We start from the raw sequence: 23,166 nt of genomic DNA, 5'->3' as shown, positions 1-23,166 counted from the left end.
TGTGTCTGCTTTTCTGTCAGGCCAGACCTCTCCTGAGTCATCCATTGGCCTGTCTGTCTCGGGACACCAAGTACACAGTGAAGTAATAAATATTTGAGGCATGACTGTCGAAGGGAGGGGCCCTGACTCTTTCTCCAGAACCTCTTCCCTAGAGGGTTTTGCTTTACCTTTCTCCTGGCTCTTGGTCTGCCCTTACATGTAAGTTATTTTTGTTCCTGTCTCCTCACTCTGCACATTCCCCTCTCAAATCCTTTGCACTGATGTTTCCTTTGTCTTGATCATCCTCCAGGATTTAGTCAGGATTTAGCTCAAAGCTCACCTCCTTGGAGGCATTTCCTGAACTCACAGGCCAACCTAACTCTCCAGAGGTTGTTATTATATCACCTTGTTTTGTTTTCTTCCCAGAACATCATTATCTGAAGTTATTTTGTTTATTTGCATATTTATTCATGGTGTGAGTTCCTGCCTTCCTCAGGAGTGTCAGCTCCTTGAAGTGTGGGACAGGGCTGTCTTGTTTCCTGTTGTATTCTTAGCCCCAGAAGGACTGGCATGTAGTAAGTGCTTAATAAATATTTGCTGAATGAATGAATGATGGTTGCCTGAGAACCCTTCTAAGGAAGGATTTAGATTTAAATAATAATTTTCATTTATTGAGCTCTGAGGATGCACTAGACTCTAGCAAGTACATTTCATGGTTATCTCATTTAACATTCGTGGAAACCAGACGCAGTAGAGCTATTTTTGCCCCAGTTGTTGGATCAAACTGAAGCTTAGAGACATTAGCTGACACAAGTAGGGCTAGCCCACTGGTTCTCAAAGTGGGCTCCCTGAGCAGTAAGCTTCATAAGTGAAGAAGAAATAAAATCCTTTATGAACAAGCAAGTACTCAGAGATTTCATCACCACCAGGCCTGCTTTACAAGAGCTCCTGAAAGAAGCACTAAACATAGAAAGGAACAACCAGTTCCAGCCACTCCAAAAACATACCAAATGGTAAAGAGCATTGACACAATGAAGAAACTGCGTCAACTAATGGGCAAAACAGCCAGCTAGCATCAAAATGGCAGGATCAAATTCACACATAACAATACTAACCCTAAATGTAAAGGGGCTAAACGCCCCAATCAAAAGACACAGACTGGCTAATTGGATAAAAAGCCAAAACCCATCGGTGTGCTGTATCCAGGAAACCCATCTCACATGCAAGGATACGCATAGGCTCAAAATAAAGGGATGGAGGAAGATTTACCAAGCAAATGGAGAGCAAAAAAAAGCAGGAGTTGTAATTCTCGTCTCTGATAAAATAGACTTTAAAACAACAAATATCAAAAGAGACAAAGAAGGACATTACATAATGATAAAAGGATCAATGCAACAAGAAGAACTAACCATCCAAAATACTATACGCACCCAATACAGGAGCACCCAGATACATAAGGCACGTTCTTAATGACTTACAAAGAGACTTAGACTCCCATGCAATAATAGTGGGAGACTTTAAGACCCCATTGTCAATACTAGACAAATCAACGAGACAGAAAATTAACAAGGATATCCAGGACTTGAACTAAGCCTGAACCAAGCAAACGTAATAGACACTTACAGAATTCTCCACCCCAGATCCACAGAATATACATTCTTTTCAGCACCACATCACACCTACTCTAAAATTGATCACATAATTGGAAGTGAATCACTCCTCAGCAAATGCGAAAGAAATCATAACAGTCTCTCAGACCACAGTGCAATCAAGTTAGAACTCAGAATTCAGAAACTAACTCAGAACCGCACAGCTTCATGGAAACTGAACAACTGGCTCTTGAATGTTGACTGGATAAACAATGAAATGAAGGTAGCAATAAAGATGTTCTTCGAAACCAAGAACGAAGACACAACCTACCAGAACATTTAAAGCGGCGTCTAGAGGAAAATATGTAGCAATAAATGCCCACATGAGAAGCAGGGAAAGATCTAAAATCGACACCCTATCGTCAAAATTGAAAGAGCGAGAGGAGCAAGATAAAAAAACTCAAAATCTAGCAGCAGCAGTCATGGCTTCTGAGTCACTGGGAACCTTTGGTAATGCAAATTCCTCTGCACCACCCCAGACTTACTAAGTGAGAAATTCTGGGGTGGGGACTAGCAATCTGAATTTTTTTTTTTTTTTGAGACAGAGTCTCGCTCTGTCGCCCAGGCTAGAGTAACAGTTATGCGATCTCAGTTTACTGCAACCTCCACCTCCCAGGTTTCAAGTGATTCTCCTGCCTCAGCCTCCCGAGTAGCTGGGATTATAGGTGAGTGCCACCAGGACCAGCTGGTTTTTTGTATTTTTAGTAGAGATGGAGTTTCACCGTGTTTGCTAGGATGGTCTCAATCTCCTGACCTCATGATCCACCTGCCTCAGCCTCCCAAAGTGCTGGGATTACAGATGTGAGCCACCATGCTCAGCTGCAATCTGAATTTTAACAAACCTGCCAAGTTATTCTGATGTACCAAAATGTGAAAAACCCGGTGCTAAAAGAAAGATGAGGTTAAACGTTTTTTATAAAACACAGCTTTATTGAGATATAATTCACACCACTCACTCAAGTGCGTAAGTCAGTGATTTTTAGTATATTTACAGGGTTGTGAAACCATCACTACTGAAATAGTTTGTAATTAATAGGTTAAAAAAAAAAAAGCCCTGGCTGGACATGGTAATTCCTGCCAGTAATCCCAGCACTTTGAGAGGCAGAGGCAGGCAGATCACTTGAGGTTAGGAGTTTGAGACTAGCCTGGCCAAACTAGCCTAGCCATGGTGAAACCCCTGTCTCCACTAAAAATATAAAAATTAGCTGGGTGTGATGGCAGGTGCCTGTGGGAGGCTGAGGTTGCTGTGAGCCGAGATCGTGTCATTGCACTCCAGCCTGGGTGACTGAGCAAGACTTCATCTCAAAACAAACGAACAAACACAAACACCCTAAAAGAAACCCTGTACTAATTAGCAGCCACTCCCCATTTCCCTCCCATCCCCTACTCCCAGCCCTAAGCAACCACTAAGCTATTTTGCTTTAATAGATTTGCCTATTCTAGACATTTCACATGAATGGAATCACACAATATGTATATGATTCCTGTGACTGTCTTCATCTACTTTATGAATTATTTGCAAAGTTCCTCCATGTGGTACCATGTATCCTTTTTATTTACAAATAACATCCCGTGTACGGATACGTCACACTTAAAAAATCCATTTATCAATTGAACATTCATGTGTTTCTACCTTTTGGCTATTATAAATAATCCTATGAATATTTGCATACAAGTTTTTTATGTAGACATATATTTTCATTTCTTTTGAATATATATATGTGTATATATGTATGTGTGTATATGTATATATATATGTAATTTTTGTTTGGTTTTGGTTTCGTTTCTTTTTTTTTCTTTTGTAAAGACAGGGGGCCGGGCGCGGTGGCTCAAGCCTGTAATCCCAGCACTTTGGGAGGCCGAGGCGGGTGGATCACGAGGTAATGAGATCGAGACCATCCTGGTCAAAATGGTGAAACCCCGTCTCTACTAAAGATACAAAAAATTAGCTGGGCATGGTGGCGCGTGCCTGTAATCCCAGCTACTCGGGAGGTTGAGGCAGGAGAATTGCCTGAACCCAGGAGGCGGAGGTTGAGGTGAGTCGAGATCGCGCCATTGCACTCCAGCCTGGGTAACAAGAGTGAAACTCAGTCTCAAAAAAAAAAAAAAAAAAAAAGACAGGGTCTCCCTATGTTACACAGACTAAATTTGAATCCTGGGCTCAAGTGATCCTCCTGCTTCAGCCTTCTTCTGAGTAGCTGGGACAACTGCTGTGCTCTATATGACACACACACACACACACACACACACACACACACAACTGCTGGGTCATAGATTACTGTTAATCACTCCACATTTCAGCTTGTCTTACTCTGCTACGATTTAATACATACATTATCAAATTGAAAAAAATAAAAATTATCAGTAATACTAATAATCACTTTGATCTATTGAGTGTTTATGTTTGCAAAGCCTTTACTTTTTTTTTTTTTTTTTTTGAGACATGGTCTCACTCTGTTGCGCAGACTGGAGTGCTGAGGGAGATCTCTGCTCACTACAACCTCTGCCTTCTAGGCAAGAGATTCTCCTGCCTCAGCCTCCTGAGTAGCTGGGATTACAGGTGTGCGCCACCACACCTGGCTAATTTTTGTATTTTTAGTAGAGACAGGTTTCACCATGTTGGCCAGGCTGGCCTCAAACTCCTGACCTCAAACGATCCACCTGCCTCGGCCTTCCAAAATGCTGGTATTGTAGGCGTGAGCCACTGTGCCCAACCTACATATATTTTTTTTCAGAGACAGGGTCCTACTCTATGGCCTAGGCTGGCCTCCAACCTCTGTCCTCAAGCAATCCTCCTGCCTCAGCCTCCCAAAACACTGGGATTACAGGCATGAGCCACTGTGCCCCTTTACTTTTTTTTTCTTTAGGCAGAGTTTTGCTCTTATTGCCCAGGCTGGAGTGCAATGGTGTGATCTCAGCTCACCACAACCTCCGCCTCTTGGGTTCAAGCTATTCTCCTGCCTCAGCCTCCCGAGTAGTAGGGATTACAGGCATGTGCCACCATACCCAGCTAATTCTGTATTTTTAGTAGAGACTTTTTTTTTTTAAGACAGAGTTTCGCTCTTGTTGCCCAGGCTGGAGGGCAATGGTGTGATCTTGCTCACTGCAACCTCCACCTCCTGGGTTCAAGCAATTCTCCTGCCTCAGCCTCTTAAGTAGCTGGGATTTTAGGCATCTGCCACCACGCCCAGCTAATTTTTTTTTTTTTTTTTTTTAGTAGAGATCAGGTTTTACCATGTTGGTCAGGCTGGTTTCAAACTCCCAACTTCAGGTGATCTGCCTGCCTCAGCCTCCTAAACTGTTGGAATTACAGGTGTGAGCCACTGAGCCCGGCCACCCCTTTACTTTTATTGTCACTAATCCTCACCCTATAAAACAGGAATCATTATCCTCGATATACAGAGAAGAGAAATTGGCAAAGTTTCTCTTCAGGTGACCTGTCTAAGCTAAGCAAGCTGATATGGGGTGGAGTTGGGACCACAACTCTCAGCTGGGTGGGAGTTGGGACCCACATCTGCCTGCTCTCTGTGCCCTCTGTGCTTGATCTCCTGTCATGGGCCATCCCCTTTGCCAAAGCTTTCGAAACGTGCCTTCTCCCCTCATTTCAGGCCTTTTCTGGAAGTCAGGCTGGCTTGCAGTTCTCACCCCAAGCTCTTTTCCTTAGCTGGGGCTGAAGGCTGGGGAGGGGCTTCCTGGGGGCTGGAAATAAATGAAGGGAGGGCTGGGCGGGACAGGACAGTATTTCCAGGAGACTGTGACAGGGAGGTAAGGAGTTTGTTGTTGTTTTGGGTTTTGGGTTTTTTTTTTTTTTTCTTTGCTCCTGGAGAGCAGGTGAGGTAGTGCTTGGCAGAGTTTTGCTAGGGATAGGAAGTGGGTGAGGCTGAGGCAAGCAGAATTCTCCTGCCTCAGCCTCCCACATAGCTAGAACTTGAGCAACTGTAATGCTAAGTGGGGAAGAGGGCTTTCTGCCTCTGTGGGACCTGATCTGGAAAGTCCCCCGAATTCTTAAAAGGAGAGAGTGATTGTCTCCAACTGGCAAAAGAGGGCTTTTGTTCCATGTCCACTCCTTGTGCCCCTTGCTCTGTGCGAAGCCCTACCTGTGTTGGGGGTTGGGAAAGGAAGAGGACCTCAGCGCCAGGCACCCAGGGACTGGGGGGCTAGAGCTGAAACAGACGCAGAGGCATCCTTGGCTAGGAAGGGCAGGATGAAAGGGTAATAGTTCTCTGAGCCATCTAAGAAGGCTTTCCTTTTAAAGAGCGGAAAGCAGTGAAACTGAGGCTTCGAGGCTGCACACGTTTTGCCCTGGATCAGAGAAAGGCACTGAAGGTGGAGGGAACTATCTGTGCAAAGACTTGGGGCCTTCAAGGGCTGGAGCACAAAGGTTTAGGAGAAAAAGTGGTGACAGATAAGCCTAGGGCTATCTACTTAGACCTGTGGTCTAATATGGGTGCCAAAAGCCACAAGGAAAGGTGGCTATTTAAATTTAAATTAGTGAAAATTCAATAAAGTAAAAAAATACTGCTCTTGTGCCGGGTGCAGTGGCTCACACCTGTAATCTCAGCACTTTGGGAGGCCAAGGCAGGCAGATCACCTGAGGTAAGGTCAGCCTGGCCAACATGGTGAAACCTGATCTCTACTAAAAATACCAAAAAACACACACACACAAAGTTAGCTGGGTGTGGTGGCAGGTACCTGTAATCCCAGCTACTTGGGAGGCTGAGGCAGGAGAATTGCTTGAACCCAGGAGGTGGAGGTTGCAGTGAGCAAGATCGCGCCCTTGTACTCCAGCCTGGGCAACAAGAACGAAACTCTTTGTCTTAAAAAAAAAAATGGCTTGGCACAGTGGCTCACGCCTGTAATCCTAGCACTTTGGGAGGCTGAGGTGGGTGGATTGCCTGAGCTCAGGAGTTCGAGACTAGCCAAGGTAATATGGCAAAACCCCATCTTAGGAAAAAACAAAAAAGGCAGCTCCTGAATCACACTACTAGTTATATTTCAAATATTCAATAGCTACATAGGGATAGTAGCGATGGTATTGGAGAGTATGTGCACAGCATGCCTCTATTATCACAGAATGTTCTTTTGGCCAGTGGGAAGCCTCAGGAAGGGGTTAGGATTGCTCAAGGACCCATGGGAGAGAGCAGGGTTAGTTTGGGCTGGCTGCCTGCCTGTGAGGTCTCTGGACTAGAGGTGAGGGAACAGTCCCTAGAAGTGTGAGGTGGAGTGACTCACCTCCTGCCAGCGTAAAGTGGACTCTGTCCCCAGGGACAGGAACAAATCAGGCAAGGCTTTTTCAGCCCTAACTTGGGATCTCTGCTCAGTGTGACCAGAGCCAGGGGCTGAGAAACATGGAGTGAGTGGGACTGGGGCAGGAGCAGCAGCTGCTGAGTGAGGCTGAGCCTGAACACTGAGTCAGGAGAGGGGTGGGGTCTCCAGCTTGATCTTGGTTGACATACATGGGGCTGGACAGGAGAAGGGCTGGGGGAGGTGTGTGTGAGGTGGGATAGGAGACCAGGGCAGAGCGTTGCTGAACAGGGGTTGGGGTTTACCAACAATTAGAGAGATGGGAACCCTCTCATTCACTCTGATGAGTTGTTTCTGCTTCCTTCCCAGGTCCAGCACAGTGCAGCTGACAAGGATGGAATACGCTATGAAGTCCCTTAGCCTTCTCTACCCCAAGTCCCTCTCCAGGTGAGGAAAGCCATAGACAGAAGGGAAAGGGAGCCACCTATGAGCTGTAAGCCAGAGCTTCTCAAACTTTAACATGTATGTAGATCACATGAGATCTTGTTTAAGTGCAGATTCTGATTCAGGAATCAGAAGTGGGACCTAAGATTTTGCACTGCCAACAAGCCCCTGGGTGATGTTAATGGATGCCACCACCACACCATGCATAGAAAGGAGTAGACTCTATGCTTGGTGCTTTCACTCCTGATCTCATGTGAGCCTCACAACAATTTTGGGAAGTGGGGTTATTATATCAAATTAATAGGTGATAAAACTGAGGCACACAGTAGGTACTCTCAATCCCAGCAAATCCATGATGGAGCCAAGATTCTAAAATGGGACTGCCTGTCTATAAAATCCAGGTCCTCTCCATTCCTTTGGTTCTAAATTGAGTGATTCCGTTAAAAAAATACCTTACATTGACTTCAGGCTTCCCACATTTCACCAACTTTACAGGTGAGGAGAATGAAGCCAAGAGAGGTGGTAATTGGGAGAATGTAGGGTGGGTCTTTTATCATGTTGTTGCTTACTTCTCATGGTCTGAGAACCAGCATATCAACATCACTTGGGAACTTGTGAAACATTTGGAATTTCAGGCCTCACTCAGGTCTACTCAATTAAAATATGCATTTGAACAGATCTCCTGGTGACTTACATGCCCTTCAAAGTTTGAGATGCACTGCTCTAGCAGCCTTTCTTTCTTTCTTTCTTTCTTTCTTTCTTTCTTTCTTTCTTTCTTTCTTTCTTTCTTTCTTTCTTTCTTTTTTTTTGAGATGGAGTCTTGCTCTGTTGCCAGGCTGGAGTGCAGTGGCACAATCTCGGCTCACTGCAACCTCCGCCTCCTGGGTTCAAGCGATTCTTCCACTTCAGCCTCCCGAATAGCTGGGACCACAGGCGTGTGCCAACACGCCCGGCTAATTTTTTGTTGTTGTATTTTTTAGTAGATATCAGGTTTCACCATGTTGGCCAGGATGGTCTCAATCTCTTGACTTCGTGATCCACCCACCTAGGCCTCCCAAAGCACTGGGATTACAGGCGTGAGCCACCGCACCTGGCCTCCTCATTTTTTTTTTTTTTAGACAAGGTCTCACTCTGTCGCCCAGGCTGGAATATAGTGGCTCCATCACAGCTCACTGCAACCTCTGCCGCTTCCTGGGTTTAAGTGATTCTTGTGTCCCAGCCTATGGAGTAGCTGGGATTACAGGCATGAGCCACCACACTGGCTAATCTTTGTATTTTTAGTAGAGATGGGTTTTACCATGTTAGCCAGGCTGGTCTTGAACTCCTGACTTCAGGTGATACACCTGCCTCAGCCTCCCAAAGTCCTGGGATTACAGGCATTAGCCACTGTGCCTGGCCCCTAGCAGGCTTTGGGGATGGGGTGTTGGCTGATCATGAACCCGGTGTGGAGGGGTAGGGAGGTGGCTCCCCTGTGTGGTGGGTGAGGGCTGGGCTAAGTGGTCAACTCATCCTGATGCTTCAACTACCCCAGGCGTGTGGCAGTGTGTACCTCTGTGGTGACCCAGCAGCTGCTGTCGGATCCCAGCCCCGAGGCCCCCAGGTCCCGGCCCTGCCGTGTAAGCACTGCGGATCGAAGCGTGAGGAAGGGCATCATGGCTTACAGTCTTGAGGACCTCCTTCTTAAGGTGAGAGTGCCCTGTGCGTTGCACAGCCCAGCTGTGAGCTGGGATTCAGCAGAGATGGAGGTCAGGGCTTAGAAGGTGACACGGTTTCCTTTCTGATACCAGCGCCTACTGATGGTAATGCCAGCCTGGAGAGCTGTCCAACTGAGTATCGATGGCTGATGTCTGTTTGGTAACAGGAGGAGGGCAGTATGTATGTTACCATCCTATGCTATCAGTAGGTCAGTGGTATTTTCAGGGCACATTTTTCTTGCTGGAAAATACCTGGCTTCCCTCTTCCATTAGTTTTTAAACTTGTAGAAATGCCTGAAAGTTAGGGAAATGAGCAGGAGTTTAGAGATTCCCTTCCCATCTCCTACCTTCAGCCAGGGCAAGTTCTCCTTAAATCTGCCTTCCAAAGAGGAACTTCCATGGAAGGCTTTGTTAATAACTGTGGAAGACTTTCCTCAAAGTATTGATTGGGCAAGCTTCCAGAGGAAGAAACCAGAGCCACACAGCTATTGTGGACAGTATTAACAGCAGGCAAGAAAGACAGTCTCCCCCATTCCTATCATCTGTTTCCACTCTGTTGGGTGTAACTTTCCCCCTTCCCCTCTCACAGCCTCTTCTCATCTTGCTCTGTATTAGTCACACAATCACATGGGCACCAGCTTCACTGGCCCATTCACTGATCATCTCATCTCTCTTTTTTCTTTTTTTTGAGACGGAGTCTCGTTCTATCACGCACGCTGGAGTGCAGTGGCGTTATCTCAGCTCACTGCAATCTCCGCCTCCCAGGTTCAAGCGATTCTTATGCCTCAGCCTCCTGAGAAGCTGGGCACACACCACAATTCCCAGTTAATTTTTGTATTTTTAGTACAGACAGTGTTTTGTCATGTTGGCAAGGCTGGTCTCAAACTCCTGACCTTAGGTGATCCTCCCACCTGTGCCTTCCAAAGTGCTGGGATTACAGGCATGAGCCACCACACCCATCCTCGATGATTATCTCTATGGGGGTGGAACCCTCTCACCTGCAATCCCAGGTGGCTGGTACAGGCCAAATATTTGCATTAGGCTTCCAATTATTAGGCCAATTTTAACATAAATTACAATTTCATGTAGAAATCATAGCTAAGCTCTTCAATCTAAGTTTCCTCCCCTATTTCTATGTATTAGTTCTGTTCTTCTAGGGAGCCAGTTTCCCCTCCTTTGTAAGGCTTCTGGCTGTGCACACTACATTTCTTGTGCTTTCACTCAAAAGGATTCATTCATACTCTAGTCTGGACTTGGTGCTGTTTTTTTGCCCTGAAGTCTTGCCACCCCTGGCATGAAAATGTCCTTGTATATAACTTCCCCTGGAGGAAGCAACTGCAAACTAACAATACCTTACATTGTACATAGTACAAATACAATACAAAACTTTTCCTGAATCATTTGAGAGTAAGTTGCCAACTTGCTGCTTATTACTCTTGGATACTTCAATGTGCATTTTCTACAAAGGAGGATATTCTCCTGTGTAGCCCTCATACAACTATTAAAATCAGGAAACAGTATTACATTACATTACTGTAATTGAATCCTGAGACTCAAGCATTGGCAGTTGTCCCAATAATATCCTTTGTAGCGAAAGGATCCAGGTCAGTATCAAGTGTTTATTTTATTGTATGTCTCTTTAGTTTCCTTCAGTCTGGAACAATTTCTCAGTCTTTCCTTGACTTTTATAGCCTTGACTATTTTGAAGATTATGTGCCAGCTATTTTTGTTTACTATCCCTTGGTTGGGAACTATCCGTTTCTTTAATTCAGGTTATATATCTTTGGCAGGAATATGATAAAAATAAGTTGCAGGCCAGGTGTGGTGGCTCACGCCTGTAATCCTAACATTTTGGGAGGCCGAGGCAGGAGGATTGCTTGAGCCCAGGAGTTCAAGACCAGCTGGGGCAACATAATGATACTCCATTTCTACAAAAATAATATACAAATTAGCTGGACATGGTGGTGTGCACCTGTAGTCCCAGTTACTCAGGAGGCTGAGGCAGGATGATTGCCTGAGCCTAGGAATTTGAGGCTACCGTGAACTGTGATTGCACCACTGCACTCTTCTGTGTGACAGAGTGAGACCCTGTCTCAAAAAAATTTAAAAAAAGATTGTCACTGCAAAATTATGTGCAGTTTTGATTTGTCACCTTACTGTTTTGTTTTGATTATTCAAATAAGGTGGTAGGTATAGTCAAGCTTCTTTATGCAACATTTTCCCCTCTGTTATTTATTTTCTAGGTCAATATTTTGTACTAAGTAAACATTGAATTCTGCATTTGTCATTGTATTCACTTATTGTTTTTTAGAGAAAGGGTCTTGCTCCATTGCCCAGGCTGGAGTGCAGTGATGTGATAATGGCTCACTGCAGCCTGAAACTCCTAGGTTCAAGTGATCCTGCCACCTCAGACTCCTGACTCACTAGGATTATAGGTACATGACCTCACACCTAATTTTTAATGTTTTTTTTAATAGAGATGGGGTCTAGCTATGTTTCCCAGCCTGGTCTCAAACTCCTGGCCTCAAGTGATTCTCCCATCTTGACCTCCCAAAGTGCTGGGATTAGAGGCATGAGCCACCGTACCTGGCCTGTTTATTCATTTATATCAAAAGGGATAAACATATTCCTATTTTAGTAGAATATATGAATGGCAACGGATTATTTATTGATGCTCAAGTTGTCCCATACTTGTCTGGTTGAATACCTTTCAACCTCCGCTTCTGTGTCTTTTTATAATGTCCCCATCATTCTTTGCATGCTTTCTTACTTTCTGGTGCAGCAAAGTATTACAGGCTCATCTTGTATTTTCCCTGCCCTGGTTCTTGAATTGGTCATTTCTTCTAAGGAGGTCTGCTTCATTTTAGTGGAGAATGGTATTCAGAAACCAAGATCAGGGAGCTAGGTATGTTCATTGCTATTGGTGTGTTGCTGATCCCAGGCCATTATTGAAAGATTTTAAAGTAGCAAAATATATTCCTTAGCAGACCCAAGCAAGAAAAGTGAAGTGAGAATTCCATTGTTCCAAGATAACTAATGATGTGGTTGTAAATGTCCTAAGGAGTCTATTTTTATTATGGACCATGTATTTTGGCAGGTGACTTGCAGCATTTCTTCTAATGAGAGCCTTAAGGTAGTTACCACTATTTTCATTCTCCAGAGGCAGAGGCCAAGTACATTCAGTGGGATTGAAACCCTGGCAGTTAACCCATGTTGTGCAACACTTTTGTGTTTAATCACTGTAACAATTTAAAAACTGTACATTTGGGAGGCTGAGGTGGGCAGATCACCTGAGGTCAGGAGTTTGAGACCAGCCTGATCAACATGGAGAAACCCCATCTCTACTAAAAATAAATAAATAAATAAAATTACTGGGTGTGGTGATGCATGCCTGTAATACCAGCTGCTCTGGTGGCTGAGGCAGGAGAATCACTTGAACCTGGGAGGTGGAGGTTGTAGTGAGCCGATATCACGCCATTGCACTCCAGCCTGATGAAAAAGTGCGAAACTCCATCTAAAACAAAATAAAACAAAACAAAACTATACTGTCTCAACTTCTTTTTTATTATGAAACTAGTTCAGAGAAGTGAGATAAGGAAAAATGGACCAATGACCTAAATGTAAGAGCTAAAACTATAAAACCCTTAGAAGAAAACATGAACATAATATGTAAGTCTTCATTACCTTGATTTCCTAGATATGGCACCAAAGCACGGCAACCAAAGAAAAACAACTAGACTTCATCAGCAATAAAACCTTTTCTTTTTTTTTGAGATGGAGTCTTGCTTTGTCTCCCAGGCTGGAATGCAGCGGTGCAATCTAGGGTCACTGCAACCTCTGCCTCATGGGTTCAAGTGATTCTTGTGCCTTAGCCTCTTGAGTAGCTGGGATTACAGGTGCCTGCCACCACGCCCAGCTGATTTTTTGTATTTTTAGTAGAGACAGGGTTTTACCATGTTGGCCAGGCTGGTCTCGAACTCTTGACCTCAGAAGATCCACCTGACTGTGCTTCCCAAAGTTCTGGATTACAGGCATAAGCCACTGTACCCAGCCTAAACTTTTGTATATCAAGAGATACTATCAAGAAAGTAAAAAACACAACCACAAAATGGGAGAAAATACTTGCAAATCATATAGCTGATAAGGGTCTAATATTAAGAATATATAGAGAGCACTTACAACTGGACAATACAAAGACAACCCAATTAAAAATGGGCAAAGGATTTGAGTAGAGATATTTCTCCAAAGAAGATACACAGTGGCCAATAAACACATGAAGAGATGCTTGGCTGGATGCATTGGCTCATGCCTGTAATCTAGCACTTTTGGAAGTTGGAGGTGGGCAGATTGCTTGAGCCCAGGAGTTCCAGACCAGCCTGGGTGACATGGCAAAACCCCATTTCTACAAAAAAAATACAAAAATTAGCTGGGAATGGTAGTGCATGCCTGTAGTCCCAGCTACTTAGGAGACTGAGGTGGGAGGATCACTTGCGCATAGGAGCTGATGCTGCAGTGAGCCGTAATGGCACCACTGCACTCCAGCCTGGGTGAGAGAGCAAGACACTGTTTTTTTGTTTTTTTGTTTTTTAAGGGCTCAGCATCATTAATCATTAGGGGAATGCAAATCAAAATCACTTCATCCACTAAAAAGTGGCTCTAAGGCTGGGTGTCATGGCTTATGCCTGTAAAAGCACTTTAGGAGTCTGAGGCGGGAGGGTCGCCTGAGCACCCAGTAGTTCGAGAACAGCCTTGGCAACATGGTGAGATCCTGTCTCTACTTAAAAAAAAAAATTGATTTGAAAGTAGATATAAAAATTATTTTTGGCTAAAATACCGACAATAAAAGCATCAGCGAGGATGTAAGGAAACTAGAGTTCTCATACATTGCTAGTGGGGATGTAAAATGATACAACCACTTTGGAAAACAGTTTTGTAGCTCCTCAGAGTTAAACATAGGCCCACTGTGGTGGCTCACACTTGTAATCCCAGAATTTTGGGTGGCTAAGGAAGGAGGACTGCTTGAGCCCAGGAGTTTGAGACCAGCCTGGGCAACAAAGTAGGATGCTGTATCCACTAAAAAAAATAAAAATAGAAATTAGCCAGGCCACATGGAGCAAGCCTGTAATCTCAGCTCCTTGGGAGACTGCAGCGTGAGAATCACTTGAGCCCAGGAGGTTGAGGCTGCAGTGAGCTGTGATCCTACCACTGCATTCCAACCTGGGTGAAAGAGCAAGACCCTGTCTCCAAAAAAGGAAAAAAAAATTGGCCAGGCACAGTGGCTCACGCCTGTAATCCCAGCACTTTGGGAGGCTGAGGCGGGTGGATCACGAGGTCAAGAGATTGAGACCATCTGGTCAACATGGTGAAACCCCGTCTCTACTCAAAATACAAAATATTAGCTGGGCATGGTGGCGCATGCCTGTAATCCCCGTTACTCAGGAGGCTGAGGCAGGAGAATTGCCTGAACCCAGGAGGCGGAGGTTGCGGTGAGCCCAGATCGCGCCATTGCACTCCAGCCTGGGTAACAAGAGCGAAAACTCCGTCTCAAAAATAAAAATTAAACATAGAGTTAATGTATGACTCAGCAATTCTACTTTTAGGTATATACCCAGGAGAATTGAAAATATATGTTCATATAAAAACTTGTATACAGGGGCCAGGCGCCGTGGTTCATGACTATAATATTGGCACTTTGGGAGGCTGAGGTGGGTGGATCACGTGAGGTCAGGAGTTTGAGACCAGCCTAACCAATATGGTAAAACCCCATCTCTACTAAAATTACAAAAATTAGCTGGGTGTGGTGGTATACGCCTGTAGTCCCATCTACTCAGGAGGCTGAAGCAGGAGAATTGCTTGAACCCAGGAGGTGGAGGTTACAGTGAACCAAGATCACGCCATTGAACTCCAGCTTGGGCAACAGAGTAAGACTCCATCTCAAAAATTAATAAAAAAATTAAAGTTAAAAAATAAAAACTTGTACACAAAAACTTGCTCAAAGCAGCATTACTCATAATAGTAAAAAAGAAACAATCCAAGTGTTCATCCATTATAAATAGATTTTTTAAAATGTGGGGTATATCTATACAGTAGAATATTATTTAGCCCCCCCCATCCCCAACCAAAAAAAAAAAAAAAACATGAATCACTTCTGGGCATGATAGCACATGTCTGCAATCCCAGCACTTTGGGAGGCTAAGGTAGGAGGATCCCTTGAGGCCAGGTGTTTGAGATCAGCCTAAGCAACATAGCCAGACACCATCTTTACAAAAAACATAAAAACTAGGCAGGTGTAATAGCATGCACCTGAAGTCCCAGCTACTAGGGAGGCTGAGGCAGGAGGATTGCTTGTGCCCAAGAGTTTGAGGCTGCAGTGAGCTACAATTATGTCATATGCTCTCTATTTATGCTTATGATATGCTTTTGATTACTGCATCCCAGCCTATTAGTTACTGCACTATTAGATAGCGGTGATGGTTGCACAACCTTTTGAATATACTAAAAAACTCTGAATTGTACACTTTTAGAGGGTAACTTTTAGATTATGTAAACTATACCCCAGTTAAAAATTATATGTGACTTACATTGTATTTTATTGAACAATATTGTTCCAGACTATGAACCCCGAAGCCAGGAGCCAAGAGGTACCATGATAATCTCTGGGTAGCGATTCCACAGCAGAGGGCCTGGGCTCCAGTTCCACCTCATAGATCCCAGCCCACTTGTTCTTTCCCTGGCAGCCAAGGAGCTATGATGTAGGGTTTCACCAGACTGGCTCTGTGGCTCCATAGGGATGGCAGAAGCATCACTGACCTCATTCCCCAGGTTCAGGACACTCTGATGCTGGCAGACAAGCCCTTCTTGCTGGTGCTGGAGGAAGATGGCACAATGGTAGAGACAGAAGAGTACTTCCAAGCCCTGGCAGGGGATACAGTGTTCATGGTCCTCCAGAAGGGGCAGAAATGGCAGCCCCCATCAGAACAGGTGAGGTCCCACCTGTCAGGGGAGAAAATCAGGACCCTGGGAGAAATCTTCAAGGGGTGAAGATCTAACCATCTGCTTGTCTCCATGCAGGAGACTAGGTACCAACTGTCCCTCTCCCATAAGCCTGCCAAGAAGATTGATGTGGCCCGTGTAACCTTTGACTTGTACAAGCTGAACCCACAGGACTTCATTGGCTGCCTGAACGTGAAGGCAACATTTTATGATACGTACTCCCTTTCCTACGATCTGCACTGCTATGGGGCCAAACGCATCGTGAAGTGAGTGAATTGGGATTTGGTGGGGACAGGGAGGGTACAGGCAATGGGAGAGCCCCAGTCTGTTCATGTGGACTCAGCCTGGGTCTGACATTGGTGCTGACAAAGCGTAGCCTGTAACAGACAACACAGAGCCTGATGGGCTCTTGAAGTGCTGTGGATGACACTGGTATGTGCCCAAGGGCCACACGTTCCTCCTGGTGGAACCTGGATGCATTTTGTTTTTATGACTACTTTAGCAACTACATTTTTAAATTGAAAATAGGAAGTTTTCCTAAGTAGTATTCAAGTCAATTTTTAAAAAATGAACATGTGTTGGCCAAGCGTGGTGACTCACACCTGTAATCCCAGCACTTTGGGAGGCCAAGGCAGGTGGATCACTTGAGGTCTGGAGTTTGAGACCAGCCTGGCCAACATGGCAAAACCCAATCTCTACAAAAATACAAAAATTAGCCAGGCATGGTGGTACATACCTGTAACCTCAACTACTCAGCAGGCTGAGGCAGGAGAATTGCTTGAACCCAGGAGGCGGAGTTTGCAGTGAGCCGAGATTGCGCCACTGAACTCCAGCCAGGGCAACAGAGCATGATTCTGTCTCAAAATAAGAAAAAATAAGTATGTGTCAAAGATTTAATGGAATTCATTAATTAATGAGAGAACCAGCAAGAAGTTACAATCAGTTCAAAGGAGAATTCAAAATCCCATACATATATAGGTCCAGCAAGAATGATGAGATAGACTGGGTGGAGTGGATCTCACCTGGAATCCCAGCACTTTGGGAGGTCAAGGAAGGAGGATCTCTTGAGCCCAGGAGTTTGAGAGCCTGGGCAACATAGTGAGACCCTGTGTCTACCACACTTGCACACACATGTGCACACTCACACAAAATGTTGTGAGTGGTAGTATGTACCTATAATCCCAGCTAGGTGGGAGGATTGCTTGAGCCTAGGAGTTTGAGGCTGCAGTGGGCTGTGTACTCCAGCCTGGGCAACAGAGTGAGACCTTGCCTCTAAAACGAAGAAAAAAAGAGATGATTGTATGTATACAAAATTGGGTTATTTCCCCCATGGCAATGGGAGGGATGAAATAATCTTCCCTCCATAAGACAGAATTAATTTGCAAGTCTCATCGACCAGAGTCATTTGTATTATATAATAAACGTTTCTTAAAACTTATTTTGAAAGTCTAACCAAGTGTTGCAGGAAGCATGAGAATATGTGAGGTCATGAGCCGAGTGCCGCCATGGCGATGTTTCCCAAATGCAGCTGCTCCGGTGGCAACCTGGGGCATCCTTACCTGTTGGGTGGATGTAGCCACCGAAGCTGAAGTGATCAAATCAGTCCAAACCCACAAAGCTTGCAAGCAGCAGAGCGTGACTGCTGGTCCATCTTTCCGATTAGAGTCTATTCTACCCCAATTCCTTCATTCAGTATTTCCTGAGTGCCCACTGTGTGCCTGGATGTATGCTGTAAATACAGATTCAGAGATGAACAAAATACCAGAACAAGTTCCATGAGGGCAGGACTTTCTGTGGCCACCAGTACCTTGGTAAATGCTGACACATAGTAGTTGTTTAAATGATGGTAGAATAAATGAAGACACAGGTGATCTCTGTTCCCATGGGGCTTCTGAGAAATCCTGTTCAGGGTCCCAAGAGTTCTACAAGATCATGTGTAACTAGAACATATCAGACCTTCTTGCTTTCTTCATTGATCTCCTGCAGACCCAATCTGCAGATGAGGACACTGAGGCTGTGTGGGTATCTGCTTGCCAGAGACAACAGTCGGTGGCAGGCTTGAGCCTGGTTCTGTGGCTGAGAGTTCCATTTTCTCCATGGCTACTTCTTCCAGGATACTACCATCTCATGTCCCCTCTTGATCTCAGACTGCCACCAATAGTCTGCATATTTCAAAACTGAGAACAAGAAGTTTCAGACCTTAAACTCAGTCCAGTTAGGGGAGGTGGTATTCTTAGACCTAAACACAGTAGATATGTGGGTATCAAAAAAATAATGGCAAGCTGGAATCAGCTTAGTGACTTAGTGGTATCACTGGGTTTTAAAAAATTGTGATAAATATATATAGCACAAAATCTGTCATTTGAACCATTTTAAAAGTGTACAATTCGGTGGCATTAAGTGCATTCACAATGTGGTGCAGCCATCCCTGCCATCCATTTCCAGACCTCTTGCATCATCCCAACCAGAAACTCTGTCCCTGAAGCCCGAAGTCTCCATTCCTCCACCCTGAAGACCCTGGTTGCCTCCACACCCTTTCTGCTATGAGTTTGCCAATTCTAGTACCGCGTGGAACTGGAATCAGACAATACTCATCCTTTGGGTCTGGCTTCCTTCACTTCAAATAATGTTTTCAAGGGTCATTCATATTGCAGCATGGAACAGCATGTCATTCCTTTTAAGGTCAGCTAGGTTGAAAGCCTCAGTTCCCAAATTTGAGAAGTAGGTATACTTCTAAGGTATAGCCTTGAAAATGTAAAGCATTCTCTTGTGCAGATGTGAATAGTTCTAAGTGTCTTTCTGCCCCCCACAGACTTATATGACCCTGGTCAGAATATAAGTTCACTTATTATTATTATTATTATTTTGAGACAGAGTCTCATTCTGTTGCCAGGCACCAGGCTGGAGTGCAGTGGCACAATCTTGGTTCACTGCAACCTCTGCCTCCCAGGTTCAAGCAATTCTCCTGCCTCAGCCTCCCGAGTAGCTGGGACTACAGGCACATGCCATCATGCCCAGCTAATTTTTGTATTTTTAGTAGAGACGGAGTTTCACCGTGTTGGCCAGGATGGTCTCGATCTCTTGACCTCGTGATTCGCCCGTCTCGGCCTCCCAAAGTGCTGGGATTACAGGCTTGAGCCACTGCACCCGGCCAAGTTCATTTATTGAATGAACGTTAATAAAAGACTAAAGTTTGAACAATAGCCAGGGAGCACTTCTTTGCCTTTTGTTTTCCCTTCCCTAATCCCACCTATGACTAGACACCTTGAGTGATCCTCACCTATCTCTTTCAAACAGATTTGGTAAGAATTTGATTAAAATTGTTTAACATTCTTTTTGTTTTTTTAGAGACAGGGTCTCACTCTGTTATCCAGGCAACAGTACAGCTGGGCAATCATGGCTCATTGCAGGCTCAACCTCCTAGCTCAAGTGATCCTCCTGAGTATCACAAGTGTGCGCTATCACGCTGGGCTAGTTCTTTAATGTTTTTGTAGAGACAAGGGTTCACTATGTTGACCAGGCAGGTCTTGAACTCCTGGCCTCGAGCCATCCTCCTCGGCCTCCCAAAGTGCTGGAATTATTGGCGTGATCCAGAACTGGCCAAAGTTGTCTAGCATTCAGCTGCTCTGGAACCCACCCCCACTTCTCCATTTCCCCTACTTTCTAAATATCCCACCCTGTGTTAATTGCTTTATGCTATTTCAGCCTCATGACCCTGGATGGCAGGTGTGGTGCCATTTTACCCATGAGGGAGCTGAAGCTCAGAACTAAAGCAGTTTGCTAAAGTTCACCCAGTTAATGACTGGATTAGCATTTAGCCCTGCCTGATTCAGGTTCTGTTCTCAGTACGTGATCACGCCAGGCATGGGTGTCTTCGTGTCCAGCACTCTGAACATGAGCTAGACTGAAGGTGACTTGGAAAGGCCTCAGAGTCTAGAACAGCAGTCTCAAGGGGCAGAGCCACATGATGGAGATTAATCTGGTTGGTTCAAAGTAGTAGTAGAAAAATAGAAGGCCTTATGAAATGAGCTGGGGTTTTGCATGAGAAAGTAGGGAGGTTCTGGGCATCTGAGGGAGAATTGCAGGTCCTCGCCCTAGTTCTGATTGTGCCTGCATTATCTGTTCCTATTTGCGCATCGCTCTAGAATTGATGAAGTGCTTTTAGTGCTACTACCTCAGTGGTATTCAAGTGTTATTAATGAAGAAAACAAGCATAAGGAAACCAATCCCTTTCAGGCCAGCATGGGAATATGGGGGTGCAGGGAGTGGTATACTCATGTTTTATTTTTATTTATTTATTTATTTTTGAGACGGAGTTGCCCAGGCTGGACTGCAGTGGTGCAATCTGGGCTCACTACAACCTCTGTCTCCTGGGTTCAAGCAATTCTTGTGCCTCAGCCTCTTAACCTTGAATAGCTGAGATTACAGGTATGCACCACCATGCCCAGCTAATTTTTTTATTTTTTAGTAGAGATGGGGTTTCACCATGTTGGCCAGGCTGGTCTGAAACTTCTCGCCTCAAATGATCTGCCTGCCTTGGCCTCCCAAAGTGTTGGGATTACAGGCGTGAGCCACCAAGCCTCATGTTTCTTTTTTTTCTTTTCTTTTTTTTTTTTGAGACAGTCTTGCTCTGTCACCCAGGCTGGAGTTCAGTGGCACCATCTCGGCTTACTGCAAACTCCGCCTCCTGGGTTCAAGCAATTCTCCTGCTTCAGGTTTTCAAGTAGCTGGGAGTATAGGCACCCATCACCATGCCTGGCTAATTTTTGTATTTTTAGTAAAGACAGGGTTTTACCATGTGGACCATGCTGGTCTCAAACTCCTGACCTCAGATGACCCGCCTGCCATGGCCTCCCAAAGTGCAAGGATTACAGGCGGGAGCTACTATGCCCGGCCTACTTTGTGTTCTTGACTTGCGTGCCCTCTCATTCCACCTAGGGAAGCTCTCCGCTGGGCCCTCTTCAGCATGCAGACCACGGGTCATGTGCTGCTTGGCACCTCCTGTTACCTACAACAGCTCCTTGATGCTACGGAGGAAGGGCAGCCCCCCAAGGGCAAAGCTTCATCCCTCATCCCGACCTGTCTGAAGATACTGCAGTGAAAGCCCAAGCCCTTGGAAACTTTCCCCAGCGAAGGACTAGACTAGGGGCCCCATGCTCAACTGGTAGTGCCCACAAGCCTGGCAGCTGTAGAGCCACTAACCTCCTTACACCTCCCTCACCGTGCAGGACCCTGAGTGAGGAGGAGGGGCTGGGAACCTGGGTGGGTTGGCCAAAGGAGAATCTCAGGCTCCTGGCCTGGCCCAGCTCCTTCCTGCCCAAGGCAGCTTAGCCCACCCAGACTGGTCCCTGCAGCTGTGGCATGACGTCTGCCCCTCAGCAATCCAGCCTCGTAGGCTGCACTCTCATGGTGCTCTCAACCTCCTGGCCCCCAGTCCCAGAACATTCCTGAGTGAATTCTCAAGCACACCAGGATGTGATATTAGGGAGTTTGCAATAAATTATTGATGCTGATATATCTTCTTTGCCTGTGTTATTTGGGGGTGGGGTTCCACCTGGCAGATTGGAGAGGGCTAAGGGAAGAGAAGAATCTATTGTCAAACCATTCTCTATAATGTAGGATTACAGATAACAGCACCTTTTCTACCAAAGGGGAAAAAAAAGAGCTGGGCACAGTAACATGTGCCTGCAGTCGCAGCTGCTCAGCAGGCTGAGGTGGGAGGCATCCCTTGAGCCTAGGAGTTCAAGCCCAGCCTGGGACATAATAGGCGAGACCCCAGTCTCTAAAAAACAAAATTGCAGTTGATTTTGAAACTAAAATCTGCTGTATTTAAGACTGGAGTTGATCATGTAATCGAAACCATAAGTAACAATTTCCTAATTAAATTCACCTATCAGAAAAGCTTCAATTGGGCAGGCGGGATTAATCACTCATCTAATTTCTTAGTGTCCCATTTTATAACTGTTTAAGTGGTTAGGTGAAAAAGTAGTACTGGAGTTGTAAGGCATTGCTCAGTCAATGCCCATCCTAACTTGCCAGACAGCTTATCGTTCATGTTCAGGACTTTCAACCTCAGGATTTCGAAGTGGGCTCATAGGTAGCCCCAAAGAGTACGAGTGTTTCATCAGTGTGAGCTGGCATTATCCAACATGGAACAACCCAAGACAAACATGAAAGGCTGAACTTAGGCTGGGCATGGTGGCTCATGCCTGTAATCCCAGCACTTTGGGAGGTCGAGGTGGCTGGATTAGCTGAGGTCGGGAGTTTGAGACTACCCTGACCAATGTGGTGAAACCCAGTTTCTACTAAAAACACAAAAAAATTAGCTGGGCATGGTGGCGGTTACCTGTAATCCCAGCTACTTGGGAAGCTAAGGTAGGAGAATTGCTTGAACCCAGGAGGCGGAGGTTGTGGTGGGCCAAGATTGTGCCACTGTACTCCAGCCTGGGCGACAGGGCAAGACTCTGTTTAAAAAAAAAAAAAAAAAGCTGAACTTGTAGGTGACTGTTTTATTTAGTCTGTTAATGAAAGATTTAAAAACGTGGCCAGGTGCAGTGGCTCATGCTTGATATCCTGGCACTTTAGGAGGCCGAGGCAGGAGTACTGCTTGAGGCCAGGAGTTCAAGAGCAGTCTGGGCAACATAGCCAGACCCTGTTTCTACACAAGATAATAAAAAAAAAATTAGCAGAGCATGGTGGCTGTAGTCCCGGCTACTCAGGAGACTGAGGCAGGAGGTTCACTTGAGGCCAGGATGTCACAGCTGCAGTGACTGATTGCGCCACTGCACTCTAGGCTGGGCAACAGAGTGAAAAAAACAAAAAGACTCAAAAACCCTATCATGGCCAGGCATGGTGGCTCATGCCTGTAATTCCAGCACTTTGGGAGGCCGAGGTGGGTGGATCATGAAGTCAGGAGTTCGAGATCAGCCTGGCCAACATGGCCAAACCCCATCTCTACTAAAAATACAAAAAATATTCTGGGCGTGGAGTTGGGCATCTGTAATCCCAGCTACTTTGGAAGCTGAGGCAGGAGAATTGCTTGAATGTGGGAGGCGCAGGTTGCAGTGAACGAAGACCATGCCATTGCGTTCCACCTTGGGTGACAGAGTGAGACTGCATCTAAAAAAAAATCCAAAGACAAAACGAAACAAAACAAAATCTAT

At 45.3% G+C, this 23,166-nt stretch overlaps 1 protein-coding gene across 3 annotated transcripts; it reads left to right on the top strand.

The window, feature by feature from the left end:
* The first annotated feature begins 5,362 nt into the window (after positions 1-5,362).
* CIDEC (cell death inducing DFFA like effector c) lies at positions 5,363-21,516 on the top strand. 3 transcript variants are annotated; one of them, XM_008982137.4, is made up of 6 exons: positions 5,363-5,393; positions 7,242-7,319; positions 8,848-9,001; positions 15,833-15,991; positions 16,082-16,269; positions 20,942-21,516. In XM_008982137.4, the coding sequence occupies exons 2-6, from the start codon at positions 7,267-7,269 to the stop codon at positions 21,102-21,104; spliced, it is 717 nt and encodes a 238-aa protein (XP_008980385.1). In that variant the 5' UTR covers positions 5,363-5,393; positions 7,242-7,266; the 3' UTR covers positions 21,105-21,516. The 3 variants fall into 3 exon arrangements, with proteins under 3 accessions (XP_008980385.1, XP_008980384.1, XP_035132149.1); XM_008982136.4 differs by lacking the exon at positions 5,363-5,393 and adding an exon at positions 6,948-6,981; XM_035276258.3 differs by lacking the exon at positions 5,363-5,393 and adding an exon at positions 6,948-7,051.
* Positions 21,517-23,166: the final 1,650 nt, after the last annotated feature.

The sequence above is a fragment of the Callithrix jacchus genome, chromosome 15, assembly GCF_049354715.1.
Source record: "Callithrix jacchus isolate 240 chromosome 15, calJac240_pri, whole genome shotgun sequence".
Lineage (NCBI taxonomy): Eukaryota > Metazoa > Chordata > Mammalia > Primates > Cebidae > Callithrix > Callithrix jacchus.
The sequence above is the reverse complement of the archived record's forward strand: the minus strand, read 5'-3'. Positions and strand labels throughout refer to the sequence as shown.

What these genes read in the sequence shown, in the direction of transcription:
- CIDEC (XM_008982136.4), top strand. An exon ending in GGCAGCCCCCATCAGAACAG is followed by an intron (nt 15,992 to 16,081) that starts GTGAGGTCCCAC and finishes GTCTCCATGCAG; the next exon opens with GAGACTAGGTACCAACTGTC. An exon ending in GGGGCCAAACGCATCGTGAA is followed by an intron (nt 16,270 to 20,941) that starts GTGAGTGAATTG and finishes CATTCCACCTAG; the next exon opens with GGAAGCTCTCCGCTGGGCCC.